General features: G+C 43.8%; 3 protein-coding genes across 11 annotated transcripts in view; 2 read left to right on the top strand and 1 right to left on the bottom strand.

The window, feature by feature from the left end:
- Window positions 1-1,531: 1,531 nt before the first annotated feature.
- TERF2IP (TERF2 interacting protein) lies at window positions 1,532-3,158 on the bottom strand. The gene is made up of 3 exons (XM_055818815.1): window positions 2,663-3,158; window positions 2,478-2,554; window positions 1,532-2,115 (listed from the first exon to the last, which is right to left on the bottom strand). The coding sequence occupies exons 1-3, from the start codon at window positions 3,156-3,158 to the stop codon at window positions 1,672-1,674; spliced, it is 1,017 nt and encodes a 338-aa protein (XP_055674790.1). The 3' UTR covers window positions 1,532-1,671.
- Window positions 3,159-3,204: 46 nt separating this feature from the next.
- Window positions 3,205-12,435, top strand: KARS1 (lysyl-tRNA synthetase 1). Of its 2 annotated transcripts, none has more exons than XM_055818809.1 (14): window positions 3,205-3,312; window positions 3,905-4,055; window positions 4,261-4,426; window positions 4,832-4,925; window positions 5,255-5,441; window positions 5,616-5,741; window positions 7,459-7,578; window positions 7,813-7,975; window positions 8,072-8,245; window positions 9,011-9,096; window positions 9,794-9,879; window positions 10,153-10,279; window positions 11,951-12,094; window positions 12,312-12,435. In XM_055818809.1, the coding sequence occupies exons 1-14, from the start codon at window positions 3,236-3,238 to the stop codon at window positions 12,396-12,398; spliced, it is 1,788 nt and encodes a 595-aa protein (XP_055674784.1). In that variant the 5' UTR covers window positions 3,205-3,235; the 3' UTR covers window positions 12,399-12,435. The 2 variants fall into 2 exon arrangements, with proteins under 2 accessions (XP_055674784.1, XP_055674783.1); XM_055818808.1 differs by lacking the exon at window positions 3,205-3,312 and adding an exon at window positions 3,324-3,502.
- Window positions 12,421-18,939, top strand: part of ADAT1 (adenosine deaminase tRNA specific 1) — a 31,196-nt gene continuing 24,677 nt past the window's right edge. For 5 of the 8 annotated variants that reach the window (XR_008749815.1, XR_008749813.1, XR_008749814.1 and 2 more), the window contains exons 1-5: window positions 12,512-13,183; window positions 13,955-14,023; window positions 15,695-15,749; window positions 16,520-16,650; window positions 18,042-18,660. Coding sequence is in view for 4 of the 8 variants with exons in the window: in XM_005235428.4 (XP_005235485.1) it covers window positions 13,015-13,183; window positions 13,955-14,023; window positions 15,695-15,749; window positions 16,520-16,650; window positions 18,042-18,660 (1,043 nt within the window). In the remaining 4 variants the exon portion in view is untranslated. Of the gene's footprint in view, window positions 13,184-13,954; window positions 14,024-15,694; window positions 15,750-16,519; window positions 16,651-18,041; window positions 18,661-18,939 lie in introns of all 8 variants that reach the window. The other 3 variants (XM_055818812.1, XM_055818811.1, XM_055818813.1) reach the window with 3 other exon arrangements.

Below are 18,939 nucleotides of genomic sequence, written 5' to 3'. Positions count from 1 at the left end.
TGGGCTTCTGGCTGCAGGAGCTGTGCATGAACCTGGCCACCAGCAGCCCCTGGCTTTGAAATTCAGATGGTAAAGTTTTGTTTTTTCAAAAATCTGACTACTTTGCTATGTTATCTTGCACTTCCTTGTTAAGTGCTTATCTGGTCTCCCACAGAAGTCTCAAGTAACCAGTCTAAGCAGCATGTATGTACCAAAGAATTCTTATTTATTCAGAAGGAATGACCTATCCAGTGAAACACTGTAGTCTAAACCAGAGTCTTGGCATTTTAAGTTATGTTGGCTAACTCCCCAAATAATCGGTTGGTGTTTCAGGATTGTGGTTTTCTGCAATAGCAGGCTCACTGTATCAAATAATCATTGACTTTCAATATAATTTGAATCTGGATTAAAATCAGCAATTTCCTAATTCACCTTAAAATTTTTGAATGCCACAGTGCAGTGAGCAAAAACCTCAAAACATAATGCTAAGGTGTGTGTGTATAATCAACATTTCACCAAGAGAATGAATTCCAGATCTTTCAAATAACGTTAAAATAGTGACAAGAGCACAAATTCAGGCTGAAAGCACTGAGTTTTTCAGACTGTGACTGTATACTAGCAGTGGCATTCTCTCTCTCTCACACGTTTGGGTCATAGATACCTAAACAAACTCAGAGTGCTCCTTTCTAACTTGTATCTCCTACTTGAACTATTGCAGGTGGCCCTGGAAGCTACTCTTCTTTTTCCAGCTGCACTACACTGTCTGATATAAATCTTACTTTGCCCGCATTAAAGCAGCTGTTAAGTTTTCAACCTGTTGAGATGCAAGCTGGGGCAGAGGTATTAACTGGTTTTGAAATCATGAAGCAAGATGGTAAAGTTAATGTTATTAAACCCAGCAATATTAGCACTGGAGAACATGTGCTGGAAGTGGTAATAAAAACTGAGATGACTGTCAACTGGCCAGAGGTATTAGCTGACAGTTCTCTGTAACATGAGACTGAGTATGATAATGTCATAGTGACCTTTTTTGGCCATTCTCAGTACACATGGCCACTCTTGAGACATCTTGGCATTCATGTATGAGACCAAGTACCTCATCTTCTGGCATGAAAGTTCTTGATCCTTCTTTTTCAACAGTTACATTTTCATTGTTACCATCTCCAAACGTCTGCTGCTAATCAAGGTTCAATGGCAACAGCAACAACAAGCTAATGATAACAACCGGCAGAGCAGGTTATCAAATGATCATCCACCAGAGGCGGAAGACAGACACATGGCAGAGAGCAGGCTGCTGTTGTGCACTAATAACACATTACAGGTTAGAGCACTTAATGTGACTCTCGTCAGATTTTGGTGCCAATGCTATTCAAAATCCTTTGCATGCAGCAATGTACAAGTAGGACTGTCAGTTGGTTTAGATAGTAGAGACACTTCAAAGCAAGTTTTCAGTGGAAACTTGATAGATATGAAAATGCCTCTTCATGATTTTCTACTTTTAAATGTTTAGTGTACTCAGTGTTATAAATAAAAACCAATTACGAAACAGGCCTTTAAAAAAATCATTTTAAAGGATTCCTGAAGATTTAGAATGTTGCATCAAACTTTCCATTGCATTTACATTTCTGAAATGACTGAGTTTTTAAGTTCCTGCTGCAGTCATAGATTAGCCATTCCCCTCTGCTTTCCTATCTAACTTTTCCTAAATGCTATCCGCTTTGCTACATTTTCAGCTCCAAATTTTGCTATCAATTTATTTCTGATGTGTTCATCGTCTTTTTGCAATTCCAAATCATCCTCTCTGCTCCATACAGGGTACCCATCTAAGCGCTGCCCTGTCTGCAGAAAGTGTAAAGTGGTCTCCACTTCACCAGTGTTTTTCAGGAAGGCCTGTGTAATCGTGAGCAGGTCCATGCTGAGATGCTCCATGAAGCGCTGCATAGTTTTTACTACTTCTCCCACCACACTGGAAGAAGAGCAAGAGCTTGCTGGTCTTTCTTCCCTTGGCTTTTCCTGACAGCCATTTGCAGAGTCCTCCAGTCCCATTTTCAAACCAAACACTGTTTCTCTCAAGGACTTTCCCTCTCCATTTTGTGTAGAAAGTTCTTCTGTGATGTCTGAAGCGTCGCTTCCTGACTAAAAGAAAGAGAGAGGCATGGTATATTCTGGCAAGCTGCTTTTACCACTGGTGCCCAACCACCTTCTGCTGAGACTCTACGTTAGGTAAGAAACCTCAGAAACCACCAGGCGTGGCAAAACTTGGTGAGTGAAGCGAAGCAGTATGCCTTAACGGTGATACATAAGATCACAGAAAAGCACGAGACCCAAGGAAGAATCGAACAGCCCAAGTACAAATGGCAGAAGCCAGTGTCAACGCGGCTGCAGGGAGGTTCTCAGCCCGATGCAAAGGAACAGCTTCGCTTGCCAGCGCGGCCTTTAACAAGATGACACGTTAGTTCCCTGCAGCGAGCGCGGCCGGGGGCGCGCTGGCCACTTACCTCCGTGCTTTCAAACTCCCGGTTAGCCGCCGCGAAAATGCCCAAGGTCTGCGCGGGCTCCGCCGTCTTCCGGGGCTCTGCGGGAACAGGCAGGCATCGGCGGCCGGGCAGCGCCGCACCCCGGAGCTCAGGGCCCGCTCGGCGCCGCCTGCTCCCGCTCCCCCACGCTCCCGCCCCCCGCTCACCCCTGTGCCGCGGCCGCAGATGCCGCAGGTAGCGGTCGCGCATGGCCTGCCAGCTGTGCCGCGTCAGGCCGGCCCGCTCCAGCTCCTTCCAGAGCGCCCGGCCGCGCGCCCGCGCCTGGCCCTGCTGCTGCACCGCCCACAGCAGCGCCACGTCCTCCGCCTCCGTGAAGGCCAGGCGGCCGCGGGGGGCGGCGGCGGCGGGCGGCGCGGCGGGCAGCCGGTAGGGCTCTAGCGGCAGCCGCTGGTTGCGCTCCACGCACTCCGTCACGTACACGGTGGAGACAGCCCCGCTGGGCGCCTCCTCGCCGGGCTGCGCCAGGAGCACGGCGCCCGGCTCCTGCACGCGGCACAGCCGCCCGCCGCCCGCCAGCAGCAGCGGCGCCAGGCGTAGCTTGGCCAGCCCGGGCCGCACGTAGAACCGCATCGGGGTCCCATCGTCCCACAGGAACAGCGACCGCGACTGCAACGGCGTCACCGCCTCCCCGCGCGCCGCCATCGCCGCCCGGGCGCGCAGGCGCGGACGCGCCGGAAGGACGGGCGGCGGCGCCGGAAGGACGGGCGGCGGCGGCGGCGATGGCGGCGGCGGCGGCGAAGATGGCGGCGGCGCGCGCGCTCGAGACGGAGGAGACCGAGTCGCGCCTCAGCAAAAAGTGAGGGTGGGCGGGCAGGTGGAGCCCGGTCGCGCCGGGCTAGGGAAACGAGCGTCCGGCCGACCCAGTGCGCGTCTCCGCCAGGCGATCCGTCGGGGCGCGCCATGCTGAGCCCCGGCGCTGCGCGGCTCCGCGGCTGGGCCTGGAGGACCGCGCACCGGTGGCGCCAGGCGCATCATGACCAAAGCAGGTCGGTCCTTCGCGGCCTGCTGGGCTCGCCTCTTGCCTCATGAAGTCCCGCCGGCGGGGTCGGGGGCCGCGGCGCTGAGGGCTCTGGGGCGGCCGGGCCGGGCCGCGGGGCGGCTCCGGTAGCCCCGGGCGGTTGGTGAGCGGCCTGCGGGAGGTCCTGGGCACGGAGCCACGCGTCCGCGGGGCCCTTTCGCGTGGTGCTTAAGTTGACTTTAACTTTCTGTGAGTACTCGTATCTGGTAGGAGAGGAGTTGAAGGAGCTTAGAGAAGAAAGTGCCTAAACGTGCTTAAGGCTTGTTTCGGCTTTTGAGCGGAATAAGAGGGAGCGACAGTGAGCTGCCGGCAGGGCCCCGCCGCACGTTGTCACGGGGCACCTGCTTCATCAGGTTTCCCTCTTTTGCAGTGAGCTGAAGAGGCGTTTAAAGGCTGAGAGAAAAACAGCTGAAAAAGAGGCAAAGCAGAAAGAGCAAAGTGAAAAGCATTCAAATAAGCCTTCTTTGATTTCTGACTCCGAGAATAATGTCGGTGCTGATGAGGAAAGCTTGGACCCAAATGTGAGCATCTGGCCTCCTGCTTATTACTCTTTTGAGAATAAATGCTGTTGATTTATGTGTGATTTTTTCTGAAAGGGAGCTGAACGATTAAAAGAGGACAGACCTACCTGTTGCTACATAAGGACAATTGATTTTTAGTTTACAACCTGTGAAATATTTTCAATTTCTAACGAAATACCTTGCTTTTGTTTGTTTCTGGCGACAGCAATACTACAAGATCCGTAGCCATGCAATCCAGCAGCTGAAGGGCACCGACGAAGATCCCTATCCCCACAAGTTCCATGTGGATATAGCTCTTTCTGATTTTATAGAGAAGTATGGTCACCTGCAGCCAGGAGATCACCTGACAGACATTACAGTGAGAGTGGCAGGTAAGGGCTTATCTGGGATACAGAAAGGTGGTCTCTTGCTTTGCTAAGTCAGGTTTCAGCTGCTCTTAGTGATGGGATGATCTTTTCAAATTTTGCTGGTCCCCTGTTACTCGGTCATGAAGTGTTAGGCTGTTGAAGACATGTCCCTTCAGGCTGAGTAGACCCATGCAACATCCCTTACAACTACACTATAAGGTTGTGATATGGGCTCTAGGTCCCAAAGTTCATATGGTCTTTTGTGCACCTCTATTAAATTTGAGACTTAACTTTCTTGGTTCTTTCATGGTTACTGATCAGTTCAGAGCTGACAGTCCTTTGTCCAAGTGGTAACACTGTGGCTTTTGCCGCTGTATCCTTTTCTGCTAGAGATTCTTTTCCTGATGTCCTCCATACTTTGATATTTAGGTCGAATCCATGCGAAGCGTGCCTCTGGAGGGAAGCTGATTTTCTACGATCTTCGTGGCGAAGGAGTCAAGTTACAGGTCATGGCAAATTCCAGGTAAGTAGAAGTGTTGCCAGTAGCATTCTAAACTGAACTGCATTCTGGGGCCTAGAGGTCTGTATTTGGGCATTCTGTTCCTTCATTTCCTTAGGCTGTTAGCCTGTGGGCTGGCTTAGGCAGCCAGGTAATGTTTTGCTTAGGATGTTGTGGTTGGCTTACCTGCTAGAAGAATGGGGGTTTTGTGTTTGGGGTCTTTTTGGTGTGGTGGGTTTTTTTTTTTTTTTTCTCTCCCGAAAAAGGATTTGGTCTGGGAAGAGATTTGCAGGACAGTTTGGAATGTTGAATTTTAAACAAATGTGCTTACAAAATTGCTTTTGTAATTACAGGCTCTACAAATCAGAGGAAGAGTATTTCTGTATTAATAACAAGCTGCGTCGTGGGGACATTATTGGTGTCGAGGGGAATCCTGGGAAAACAAAGAAAGGGGAACTGAGCATTATTCCTTATGAAATAACTCTGTTGTCCCCATGCCTGCACATGTTGCCTCATCTTCACTTTGGCCTCAAAGATAAGGTACTTGTCCTACCTGTCACTCTCGGAGGCAATTTGACAGATGCGTCTGAATGGATGACCTTTTGTATCTGCTGATGGTGTCAGCTTACAAAACAAAATTAGTTTTGTTTTGCTATTTTTATGTTTGGCAGCGCATTTTGTCTAGCTTGTTCTAAAGATATTTGTTCTTTTCAGGAAACTAGGTATCGTCAAAGATACTTGGATTTAATCCTTAATGATTATGTGAGGCAGAAATTTATAACCCGTGCAAAGATCATTACATATATCCGGAGGTTTCTAGATGACTTGGGCTTCCTTGAGGTAAGGCTTTGGTGTTTATTTCTCTCTGAATCCTGAATGTTTTTAGAGGTTCTCAGCTTCAAGGATGCTTTATATTCAGGCTTGTATGTGAAATATTTACAGAATTGAGAATAATTACCTCTGCACAGTGTGTTTCATCAGTTTAATGTAATGGAAACCATTCTGTTCCTTTCTTCTTAAAGTTAAATGTGTTCTTCAGTGGGTGAGGTTATGACTTTGGAAACTTTTACCAAGGTAGTACTTCGAACTACCATTATCCTTCCCTTATTTCAGTAAATTGAGGTGGAAATAACATCTTTGAAATGGTGTTTTGCCTGTGGAGGTAAATGCAGGTTTTACTTCCTTTAAGTAAAATTGATTTTCTCTCAAGATACATTGCAGAGTAGCATATGAGAAAATAATACTAGCTCTGCTCTCTGTTGCATCCAGGTTCTTGGTTGTACTTTACAGTTTGCAAAGATTAGAAACTAATGTAGTTTATTTACACGTGTTTATCAGCTGAATCTGCAAAAGCTGCCAGTGGGAGTTTTTGAGAGCAATGGGAATCCGAACCTGTGCTATGTCATTTCTGTTGTATGTGTAATGGCTTTAATGTCTGTCTTTGATTTGGGTTTGCGGGTTTTTTTCCCCAAATAATTCTTAATATACTACTTACAGATTTTACTGTTTTGATAACTTGATCAAAAAGGACCATAAGAGCCCTTCTCAATTTATATGAAGTTTTGACTTGTTGTTGGAATAATGGAGTAAGTTATCTATGCTTGGCAAGAATATTGGGAATGAAATAAAAAGCAGAGAAGTTGGGGAATGGCCTGCTATACAATAGCGTACAGTCTGGAGGTACATGAATCAGGCAGTGCTCAGTCATACCGGTACTCTGTATGGTGCAGTGTAGTGTCATGCAATGGACAGATAGTAGTTAATTTTGAGAAAAATTAGCCAAACTGTCATAGGTATTGTATCATGCTTTTCAGCTGATTGTCAGGGCTTGTTAGTTCAATTGTCATCAAATTAAACTTTATTTCTGATTCCAGTACTGTCTGGGATGCTGACTGCTTTCTGTTTTCTGCAGCTCAACTTGTTTTATAGTGTAGGTCTGTTTGGAGAATCTCATTAAATACTTGTTTAGGGAGTTACATGAATTCATAGCCTACACCGTTTCTTCTCTCTTGTAAGTTCTAGCTGCATCCTTGTTCTCTTTTTATCACAGGTCAACTTCTGTGTTTTCGCCCTGACCTTTGTTCTTTCACAGGAGCACTGAATCTCATTATATTTTGTAGAAGTATTCCTCTTCTGTACGGCTAGAAGTAGTTCTGTTGTGAATTGTGAAATTCTGTTGTGAAAATACCTGTTCTCATGCTTCTGGGTCAGTAATGCGGTGTTAATTCTTGAGGCTGAAGTCTAATCTTATTTCCAAAGAGGCATTCCAGTCTATGAAAACAATTGTATGAGTCTTGATAGCAACAGGTAAGTTTAAGTAATTTGCCTTTACTCACTGCAGGGGGGAAGTGCTCTTTAATTCAGAACTGTTTTCATACACTGGAATGTCAAACAATAAAAGATTTTTTTTTTTCATCAAAGCTAGCTGTGCTTTGTTTGCTTGATCTACAGAGTTCTGCTTTGGAAACGGATCAGATGAAAGCAGGGCAATGAGGTAGGAGCCTGGAAATACTTACGCCACTGTTAAATTATTTTATTTGTTATTATTATTTTACAGATTGAAACTCCTATGATGAATATAATTCCAGGTGGAGCTGTGGCAAAACCTTTCATCACATACCACAATGAACTGGATATGAATTTATATATGAGAATTGCTCCAGAGCTTTACCATAAGGTAAAATACAAGTCCCTCATGGCTAAACCTGTGTTCTCCAGACTGCTGTGATCTTATTCTAAAAAAGTAAATGTGGCTAAAATGAGGATTATTGTTGAAGAAAGGTGGACCTATTGGAATGGAGGAAGCAAAATGTACCATGAATGAGATTTGTGAAGTTGTGTTGCAGTTCTGTGTGTGTCTCTAATCCTTTTGGAAAAGTTAGTGTGTTTACTAGGATTTCCTTTTGTTTAGATGGTGGTGGTTGGAGGCATGGACAGAGTATATGAAATTGGGCGTCAGTTCCGGAATGAAGGCATCGATTTGACTCACAACCCTGAGTTCACAACTTGTGAATTCTATATGGCTTATGCAGACTACCATGACCTGATGGAAATTACAGAGAAGTTGCTTTCAGGTGATGTATGCAATATTAATTAAAAAAGAATAAGACTGTCTGGAAGAATTGCATATTATGTGGCATATTCTTCTAAACTTCAAGTTCCTTTTGTAGGGATGGTGAAACATATTACTGGAAGTTACAAGATCACTTACCATCCAGATGGTCAAGATGGACAGGCCTATGAGATAGATTTTACCCCTCCCTTCCGGCGAATTAACATGTTGCATGATCTGGAAAAGGTCCTTGGAGTGAAATTTCCATCGGCTGAGTGTTTTGAAACTGAAGGTTAGATGCTGCCTATGAATGTCTTGTAATTCTTCCTTGACAGAAAGAGGGTGAAAGGTCTTGAGTTCTCAGCCTGCAGTCTATCAGCTGCTTTTTTGAGGTGGTACTAACACATGGTTTTGTCTGTTACCTATAGGAGTCCAGAAAGAAACCTTTGTGCCTTGGAGTTTTTGGCAGGATCTGACTCTTGCTTCTTCCTTTGTTGAGTATATATGATGCTATATACTCAAGAGGCGTGATCTGGAGAGTTCTTGGTCTGTTGAGGAGACCCAGCTTTTTATTTCTTATTTCTTCTTCTTTTCTGCAGTTGAGTCTCCATACCTGTGATTATGGGTTAGGAGTATGATTATTTTGGACATTCTTCAAAATATGCTTATGTACTATTTTGTTCATAGAATTCAGAGCCATAAGGAAACAAGTTCATATACTTTTTAGTGTTTTGTTCCCTGCCCTGCTGCACCCCACCCCACCCCCCCAATTTCCCAACCCCCAATTTCCCACCTCCCCCCCCAAAATAATAACATCCAGCAGTCGTGTAGGGTTGTGCTTAACTGTTGTCAAGTTTCTGAAGTAGAAAATAACTTGTGTTTTAGTGTAAACTGATTAAAACCAAATCCTGTTTCTGTAGACTGATGTTTAAGGTGATGTTTTCCATGATGTATACCATTAAGATCTTATAAATCACTCTTGAGACATGTTGAAGGGTGCACAAATTAAAAAAAAAAACTTGGTGGCTTTTCTAATTGTTGTCTACAACAATTTCAGAAACTCGCAAGTTCTTTGATGACCTTTGTGCAGAAAGAAATGTTGAGTGTCCACCCCCCAGGACAACGGCCAGGCTTCTTGACAGAGTAAGTAAAGATAGTGTTTCTATCATGCTAGTGCCTTTGAGGATCTATCTTTATTAACAGAAGTCACTTGAAAGCAAAAGCTTGGCTGCATCTGGGGAAACATGCTGAAATGCATTTCAGCTATTTCTGTACACCAGTGAGAAAACTTGCTGAACCAGAATCTTTTTTTGTGTTGTCTGCACCAAAATGTAGATTTCTCATGCTCGCTTAATGTGAATGCCAGAGGATTTTAGTTTGGTAACTGGTCTCTTAGGTCAGTTTTGTCTGAGATCTGTGTGTTTGTATGTACCTTACCAAACTGGTAGGCTTACCGTATAGTAGTTCTTCTATCAGCTGTATTAAGGCTTTTCCTTTGTACACAAAATACTACCTTTTTTCCCTGCTGCTTTCCCTATTGGCCTTTGTCCAAATGTCCAAATTGAATTATGTTATTATTTATACAGTTCTTGCTATGTCATTTTTCTTATCCAGCTAGGGGACACACTCTCTGTTAATGAAGATATTACCATGATCAAAAATTGCTAATTGGAAAACTTCCTGGTTTTATGATACCTTCTTCAGCTGCGAAGAGAAGGAAGTAGGGTATTTGGGGAAGGTAGTGTTAGGGAAGTGATGCAATTACGTGGAGTACAGTTTTCCTGGAAGTAATTTGTATCAACCCTATGTTCATCTGTGATTTTTGCTTTTGCTTCCCCAGTTAGTTGGTGAATTCCTGGAAGTCACTTGTATCAACCCTACATTCATCTGTGATCACCCACAGATCATGAGTCCTCTAGCCAAATGGTAAGAGTATGAGACACAGTCAGTGTCTAACTTTTTTAAAGCCCCTACTCCTACTTCATTTAAAATAAAAAAAGAAAAAAGTCACGTATTTGAAAACAAGTGGTTTTGATGACACCAGCCAGGATAGACATTGGTTCCTGAGATGTGAAACCTCCGTGAAGTTTTGGCAGTTGTTACTGTTAAGCATGGGCAGTCCTCCTGAAGTAATGAGTCTGCTCTTTGGTTCTGTACAGATGTTTATTTTAGGGATGGTTGTTTGCCTTCTTCACGTAGGCATCGCTCTCTTCGTGGACTAACAGAACGCTTCGAACTCTTTGTGATGAAGAAGGAAGTGTGCAATGCGTACACAGAGCTTAACGATCCTTTCCGTCAGCGGCAGCTTTTTGAGGATCAGGCCAAGGTATGGTGTCTTGCTGATAGTGAATCAATGGTACAGGCACGTAAGCAAAGAATACTTCCTGTGTCTATTCCGAATCTGTCATTAGTCCCTGCTGCTGAAAAGCGTTGTTACTATTTTGAGCAAGTGTTTCTCACACAAGTGAAAGCCTGTCATTAAAACTCAATTCCTTTTAAAGGAACCTTGCTCTCTAAGGTAAGTCAGTCCAAACACTGCTGTTCATTAGTTTTTTAGTAGGGTAACTTTGTGTTGGAGTATTTTCCTTTTTATTGTACCTGAAGTGCTAATCTGGAAAAAAGCAAATATGCAAAGCCTTTTCTCTGTCTTGCTCAGGTTGAAAGTTATTTTTTCACCAGTTAAGCATTTTTGTAGTCCTACAATATTGTACTTGTAGGTTCTTAAATAAATTTTTGTGTCCAGTAAGAGTTTGAATGCCAAGTAAGAAATAGCCTAATTTCCTCAACTAAGTTACTATTATTTGAAATTGGTTCACAGGATAGAGCTGCAGACTGGAAATTTAGGCCTGCAAATTTATACTACTAGGTGTCTCTTGGTAAGCCTCAGAGTGACTGAAACTGATTTTATTATTAATTAGGTATACACATCCATGAATGCATGTGTGCCCAGACATGATTGAGGTCAGATAATGCAGTCTGCAGAAACAAGAGTTCCTGTTCTTCCTACTCTTCCTAATGGCTCTCGGTGCCTGAGAGGTTTAAACAATTGTAAAAACCAGGAAGACAGACTTCCGTTAACTAACTCCCTTGATAGTAAATTTCAAAATGTTCAGTCAGAATGATTAATATTACAGATATCTTTCACTTTTGGTGTGTTATATATATGTTTGCTGCAGTTGTTTCTCATGATTATAGCCAGACTTTGCAGCCATGCGATTGTACGTATGGAACAAATATTTGCCTGAAAATTTAATGTTAAGGTGGAGATTGAGAGGAAGGATGGCAGTTCACTTTTCAGGATTCCAGGCTCAGGCAGAAAAGTTTGCTTTGCCTGTCTTTTGCAAAGTCTTCCTTGAAACTGTGCGAGCAAAAACATTTGTTGTTGTTTCAGTGTTTACACTTGGCATTTTCTAAATTTGAGAGGGTTGTCTAATCTAAATTTTTATTATTGTGACTTTTGGCACTTGGAGGTTGTCAGGGTCATATGTATTAGTTACCATCTCAGTGTAATTTTTTAACTCTTTCTACTTGAGGTGAAAAAAGCAATTGCTAAACTTGTTTAGTGGAGCAACAACTGGTGAATTTGAATGGTAATGCTTCTTAGTTGTTTCTGCAGACATGAAAGGCAAGAGTTGCAAGCCACAACACATCTGAGAAGCCTTTGAAAACAATTTATTCCAGTGTCATCTGCTGCATATGGCCTTCGAGATAGCTTTTACTGAAGTGAAGGGCCTGGGCCTTTGTCTACAGAGGAGACTTTCAGAACAGAAAGGAATTGAGCCTAGAGCTGTTTTGGAAGCACCTGTACAAGTGACCTCCGCAGTTCTCCACGTGCTGAGATTCCTTTTTCTGTTACTTGTGCAACTGTGTAGGGCTTTGGTTTCACCCATTGCACGGCTGCTATGGATATCAGTATTCCTCCTTTTCGGCAGGGGTTAGCAGAAGTGGTACTATCAAGGTCAGTACAGCTCACCTTTTACTGTTAATTCTCTTTTAGGCAAAAGCTGCAGGTGATGATGAAGCCATGTTTATTGATGAGAACTTCTGCACTGCGCTGGAGTATGGCCTCCCCCCTACAGCTGGCTGGGGCATGGGCATAGATCGCCTCACCATGTTCCTAACAGATTCCAGTAACATCAAGGTAAGTGTTGGGAACGGCAGTGCCCGCTAGATTTGCCAGGGAGCGGGGGATGAGTCCGCAGAGCCGGCCGGCCCTCTCCAACCCGCGCAGCCGTTCTGCAAGAGGGAAGGTTCCACCTGGGGAAAGCTCTCCCTGGTTGCGCTTGGAAACTCCTGCGCTCGTGCGCCGCTGAGCGCGGGGCCGCCCCGGCGCGCGCTGACGGTGCCCCTCTTCGCAGGAGGTGCTCCTCTTCCCGGCCATGAAACCGGAGGACGGCAAGAAGGAGGCGCCGCCGGGGCAGCCCGCCGAAGGCACCGCCGTGTGAAGGCCGCGGCCGGCTAATAAAAGCAGCGTCCTCTGCCGCCCGTGTCTGTGTCTGTGCGCCTGCGCGCGCCGGGAAGCAGCTGCGCCTGCGCCGCCGGAGGCTGGGGAGGGGGCGGGGCGGCTCCGGGGCTTCCGCTCTCCTGCGCCCGCCGCGGCGGCACCGCTAAGCTGGCGGTAGGGACCGGGGTCGCTGGCGCAGGCTGAGCGCGGCAGCAGCTGGCTCGGGGCGTTGGCTGCCCTGGCTGCGGGGCTCTGACCCCCCGGGCGCGGGGCGTGGGGGCGCAGGCCTTGGAGCGATCGTGGCGCCAGGCACTTCTGGTGGTGCGGTGCGGCCTGCGGAGGCGGGGGGAGCCTGAGGGCCGGCAGTCGAGCCTCCTTGGCTGTCAGGGGGCTGGCATTGTTTATATGTCTAGCGATCTGGGCAAAAAGTTTTTTATTTTGTGTGAGCTATTTGTTACACGTAATCCTGGAAGGGATGATGCCATTAGGCCTTGGATATTGGAACGTGCTGCACCACCGTGCCATGCAGAACAAGGCAGCAGAGTTTGAAGACGTGGGAGTGATTAAATCAGTGTTGTAATGGAACCCAATTCTGTTTAGAACCTGCATCAGGAGTCATGTGGTCAGCTGACGAAATTGCTGAGCTATGTTACCTGCATTATAGGACTAGACTCCCTAAGCAGGGGAAACCAGATCCAAGCAGGGAGTGGACTTCACTGGCAGCTGTTGTCAAAGTGGAGTCTGCAGCCCAAAGGGAGGTTCTTGCTAGTCCAGGAAATGTGCGGGGTAAGAATGAGTTGTGGGAATTGGGGCAGGAGGGGGGAAAAGGGGAGAGGAGGCGGCACTCCTTGATGCTTTCCACCCCCCACCCCACCCCTCCCCAAGATACCTTTTTAAAAAAACCTATAACCTGTCCTGTCCCACTTCTGTGTCCACTCAATTTCTTTACTCTGTGACTGTAAAAGCTTTTGCAGCTTATGTCTGCAAAGATGGGTTATAGCAAAATGCTGTTCTTCCCAGACTGTAACTGAGAAAATGAAAGTCTGCATTTGGCGGTTCAATAAATGGCAAAAGTCTAGGCAGGACCTGAATTCGTAATGTAAGCCTTTGCAAAAGTGTGTTTTGCTGCTACTTGAAAGCATCCTAGAAAGGTCTTGGTTTGCCTTCCTTCAACAGACTGCATTATTACATTGTGCCTTTATGTTAGTTCACCATCAGCTTCTTTTCCTGTACTGGCACTTCCATGTTGTCCTGCACATTGTATCCCATGCTTCTGTCCCATGTTTGAGGAATCCTGTGCCAGCATCTGCTGTGTGTTGGCTTGCTAGTCAAGGCCACGTTAGCACGCCTGCTGTGGGATCATAGACTTTTCCCTAGCACAGGTGCTTCTGCCTACTATGTTCCGTTCTCCAGCTGATACTGTTTCCTTTCTGGAATGTTGTGTAGCCTGCTTCCATGTACCTTCACTTCTACGCAATGTTATCCATACTGTCTTCCAGAATGAGAGCAATGTTTCTGGCAATACTTCATTCAGTTAATGCTGGGGTTTTTTTTCAGTAATGAAGGAAGTTGTTGCTATGGGAACTGGAACAAAATGTATTGGCCAAAACAAAATGAGAAAAACTGGTAAGTATGGTGTAAAATCCAAGAACAGACTACCTATGCTACCTTCTTGCTGGTGTCATAGAATTGATGAAAATGTCCAAGGCATTGAGCTCAGACTTCTGGATTGAAGCCAGAAGCTCAAGGCAGACCTTACCTTGTCAAGAGAGGAGCTTAGGCAGTCAGAATGGCTGCCCTGAAAGTTTGCTGCACTTGCTGCCTTAAAGGTGAATAAACTTTTTATATGTGGAAATGTGTAGTCATTAGGCCCCGAGTCTGCATACCTGAAGGCTTAATAACTAAAAGCAAACCAAAATGTAAGCAAAATAATTGCACTTCGCTCACCTGTTACAGTCTAGTTTTGTTGTGGTCTGATACAAAAGATACTACTGCTGAGTTAGGGTAGGGGTGACGCACCAGAAAGGTACTAGCGGGGTTTTTAGCCCTTACTGTATATTCTGCAGCTTGATAGTTGTGTTTGTACAATAAATGTATGGGATAGATACATGATTTCTCATGGCTACCATTTCTTATCATTTATTACAGGACTTTCCTTGCTCTGCATGTCTTTTTTAGTTCATAATGTATTGTCTCATTTCCTAGGAGAGAGGAGAAGCTGTAGTAATTAATGCTGAAGAGTGAGTAAGAAGGGAGTGAATATGTAGCTACAGGGCTTTCTGTCTTCTTTAGACTTCAGAGGAGCAGTCAAGCAAGACAGGAGAAGCAGTTTTGTGTGCATCTGTTTTAGACTGTGTCGTGTTCTATGTAACGTCCTTCATATTGAAATGAGTTAGTGGAGCAGAAGAGAAAAAACTAAATTTGTATCTCCGAGTTTTGTGGATGTTTCTTATGACTTAGCCATCTTAGAAGAGTATTAGTACAGACATTCTTCTGATTGATTTAGGAAAACTATGATTAAATGATTGTACTATACAATCCAAGTATTACAAGTCAAAAGTAGAAATTTGACTAGGGGAAAAAAGCTAGTTCCTCTCGCTTTGTTGTTTGTCTTTGGTTATCTTAAATTTAGAAAATACTTTCCTGTTATAACATTGATTTATTGGTAGTCAAGTTAATGGTTATTTTTAGAGAACTTTTAAAATTTTAGAAATGTTAAAAAAAGACTTTTATCATCTGACCTTTTATTCCTGAAATAAAGGCTGATCTACAGATCCTGTTCCTTTTGGATACCACAATAGGTAGATACTGCAGGAAGTTTGAAGATGAGATGTGTAAACCTGGTAAATGCCAGAATTATTTACAAGAACAGTAATTTAAATTGTAGGACATAGTGCAACAAGAAACTTAAACCAAAAGCTTAACAGTGCTTGAAATTGTCTTGATGTTATGCTTAATCTGAGAATATCAAGATTTACTATTAAGAACAAACATGAGGAAGGATTTGAAGGAAGCCAGCGTTCATTCAACTCAAAGGATTTCAGATATTTGAAGAGTTAAAATTTGGTATTTAAACACGTCTCTGATTTTCTGTGAAGATGCTTATTCTTCATTTGTGTAGGCTATTGACCTCCTTTTGTAGTGATTGGAAGTTTAACTATCTTGCAATAACCTAATACCAATGTTAAACCTTCAAGTACTAACACATCTGGAGAAACTGTCATCCATCAAATTTGGTTTGCTTTGTTTGTCTCCTTTTCAATAATGATGCATATTCTTACTTTCTTGTTGCTTTAGGAGACATTCTGAATGACAGCCATGCTGAAATTGTGGCTAAGAGGAGCTTCCAGAGGTGAGGCATGAAGTTCACGTGCTGTTATTCAGTGCCACTTGAGGTTGTTTGTTGTGATACAAATGGTTTTGACCTATAGCTGAAATAACCAAATTCATCAGCTTCAGGGATGAGACTGTAATGAAAGAGAAGGTATTACTTCTGTGTAGGTGACTCCTTTTGTTGGGAGGAGTTTAACCTAATTTTTACACTTCTAGGTGGTGTTAAGGCCCTTTCACAAAAGCTTGTTTCTTCCTCATTATTCTTGTAGAACCTCTGTATGGAGAAGTATGATCTGATTTCGTGTGGTGTCAGTACTGGTCTGATGACTAGCTTGTAAAGGGTAGCCTTTTTCCTGTTTCTCACATACCAATCCTCATGTTCACATGGGCTAAGGTGGTTCAAGGAGCCAAGCCAGGAGGATACTAATGCTACAGAAACAAGTACATTTCTTGAAGTTTGATGCCGCTAAACTGGCGCTCGCAGAATCAGATGAGTTGCATTGTGAGTAAAAATAACAGAGTGGGAGGAGAGGACCTTAGATATACAATTTGAGGAGACTTTTAACTCCACTGAATGCAAGCAACCCTTCGAGGCCTGTTATTAAGGTTCCAATGATGTGTTTGTGTTTATGGAGTATGTTGGATCCCATCTATCTGTAGAAGAATAGCTGACTGGCTTCTTGTAGATCTTCATCGGGAAAGAACAGGCACTAGTGGGCATCTCATTTTTGTTGTTTTCCTACGCATCAGAAAAGAAGTAATGTTTCATGAAAACTTTCTGCTGAACAGGTATCTTCTCCATCAGATGTGGCTGGCAGCTTCCCATCAGCAATGTAGTATCTTTATTCCTGGAACTGAAACTGGGAAATGGAAACTCAGACCAAATATCACATTTGTTTTCTTCTCCAGCCATACCCCATGTGAGTATGCTGGAGTCAACCAATTTCATGGCTCCCACTTGTAGCATCTTCTCTGCCCCTTGCTTTTCTTTGGTCTCTTGTTGGACTGGAGTTGGGAGTGAGGCAGTAACTCATGTTATCAGTATGTGCCCTAAGATGTACTTGACTGCCAAACTGATATGTGGAGGACCATTCTATGTCACTGAATATGATTCTTGAGAACTTGGTAAATCCAGTATACTGCTCATTATATAGTGGAGTGCTTCACTTGCTCTTTAAACAATAATGGCTACTGGTTTCTTTTCCAGAAACTAACATACTTGTCAGAGATCCTGTCATATCTCCTGGTTGCTTCACTTTAAACGTTTTCTCCTTGGATTCAGATTTTAATGAAAAACAACATTTATCACACTTATTAAAAAACAAACAAACAAAACCCCTAAAACAAAACAAAGAAAACCCCAACCAACCTCCCCCCCAACCAAACATCAAAACACTTCCCCACGCAACCATGCAAAAAACACCAAACAAAACCAAAAATGAAACAAACCAAACACCCCCAATCCAAAACTTCCTATGGAATGGAATGCAACTTCTTGTTTTGTCACTGAAAATGCTCTTTGTGTTTTTTAAAAAACCAGCACCACAAAGATGAGGATCTGTTGGCAAAATGCAGGGATGCAATAACTTGGTTTGCCAGCTTATCAGACGTCTTGATGTTAGCACACTCTTACCAGTGTGTTCTTCAACTGCTGGTCTGTTACCAGAGCAAAGAAGTCTATCTGTACTTCACATAGTGAATTAGTTTCTAGTAGGTTTTTATGATTTTGATGGCATTGTTGGAATATGCTATGATAGTTTTCTTTATTAATGCAATATGAGAATAGAATCTACATCTTCAAATTTAATAGCATGAATAATTTCCTGACTGCCTTTTTCTCATGCCTGTCAGGCTTTGTTTGCTTTGAACTGAGCTTTGGAATTTTGGTTTTGAGCTTGTTTTAGGAATACAGATTAAAATTTCCATCCTTATTTGATAGGTTATTCTTTAGTTATTCTTTTGAGGTTTGTATTGTTTAGTTAATCGGACTAGTTTTCCTGCGAGTCTTCTGCACTGCTTGTAGTCTGTCAAATGTCTTTGACACCTTTGCTTCATAATTTTTGTTTGAAGTTTTGCTTTTTTGGTTATTTCATGTGTTGGCTCAAATTCCAGCAAAGTCTTATTCATCATTGTACAGGGCAATGTTGTTTGAAAAGCGTATTCTCATAGTTAAATCTTCTTGAGTGCAAAGCTGTAAAAGCTGGTAGTAGTTGGTACTACTGGTACATTACTGGTACATGACTGGTATGATATGTTCCAGTAATGAGAGGTGCATTTTTGGCCATTTTTGATGTTATTTCTTCTGTTCTAGGTGGAGATGCTTCTATTATTCCAATTAGCAAACCAGAGAACCAGCTTTCTAAGCCAGCGACTGGCGATACTGCACCTGGACGATCATCAGAGTGTAGACGTAACCATGATCATTTGGGTTCAGAAGATAATAGGAAATCAGATGAAACAGAAAGTAATCGTGTAATCAAGAGAATGAAAACTGATGATGATGGTGTTTTTTCCAAAATCACTGAAGACCTGGATGTTCAGCAAGTATCTGTGAAACAAGAAGATGACACAGATCCAGAGAACTGTGAATGTTCTGCAGAGACGCAAGTAGCTAATAAGGAGACTGGTTTAGGGAGACTAAAGGTAGTAGATGTTTATAGAACTGGAGCAAAATGCATACCTGGAGAGCTGGGTGATGCCCGAACACCTGGGCTAGGTTATCACTGTGTAGGACTATTAAGAGTGAAGCCAGGGCGTGGGGACAGAACATGCTCTATGTCCTGCAGCGATAAACTGGCTCGCTGGAATGTGTTAGGGTGTCAAGGAGCTCTTCTGATGCATTTCCTGCAGTATCCAGTGTATCTGTCAGCAGTTGTAGTGGGGAAGTGTCCATATAGTGAAGAAGCTATGCGGAGAGCAATTATTGAAAGGTAAGTGCTCTCCTTTGGAAATCTGGTAGTGTGTATGGAGACCGTGAGTTATGGAAGACAACATGTGAAACAAAAATATCAGAACTTTGCACCAAAGTAATTTGCAGAAAATGTGAACTTCTGCAAGTTCACATTTTCAGGAAGCCCTGTGCAGTATGGAGAAAAGTTGACTACTGCTTCAGACCTGAAGATTCACAAAAGAATTTCCATTAGATTCAAGATCCCCTTGGTTGTCCCTTCACAGAGCAGTGAAAAGCTGTTACTAGACAAAAGTTTTAC

Source organism: Falco peregrinus, chromosome 14 (assembly GCF_023634155.1).
Source record: "Falco peregrinus isolate bFalPer1 chromosome 14, bFalPer1.pri, whole genome shotgun sequence".
Lineage (NCBI taxonomy): Eukaryota > Metazoa > Chordata > Aves > Falconiformes > Falconidae > Falco > Falco peregrinus.
The sequence above is the reverse complement of the archived record's forward strand: the minus strand, read 5'-3'. Positions and strand labels throughout refer to the sequence as shown.

Excerpts from the sequence above, each read along its gene's own strand:
- TERF2IP (XM_055818815.1), bottom strand. The coding sequence starts at position 3,158 with ATGGCGGCGCGCGGGGAGGCGGTGACGCCGTTGCAGTCGCGGTCGCTG. Across the intron at positions 2,555-2,662 it reads TCTGCGGCCGCGGCACAGGG|AGCCCCGGAAGACGGCGGAG; the intron begins GTGAGCGGGGGG and ends CTGTTCCCGCAG. Across the intron at positions 2,116-2,477 it reads GGGAGTTTGAAAGCACGGAG|TCAGGAAGCGACGCTTCAGA; the intron begins GTAAGTGGCCAG and ends TCTTTCTTTTAG.
- KARS1 (XM_055818808.1), top strand. The coding sequence starts at position 3,417 with ATGCTGAGCCCCGGCGCTGCGCGGCTCCGCGGCTGGGCCTGGAGGACC. Across the intron at positions 9,097-9,793 it reads CGGCCAGGCTTCTTGACAGA|TTAGTTGGTGAATTCCTGGA; the intron begins GTAAGTAAAGAT and ends TTGCTTCCCCAG. Across the intron at positions 9,880-10,152 it reads ATGAGTCCTCTAGCCAAATG|GCATCGCTCTCTTCGTGGAC; the intron begins GTAAGAGTATGA and ends TTCTTCACGTAG.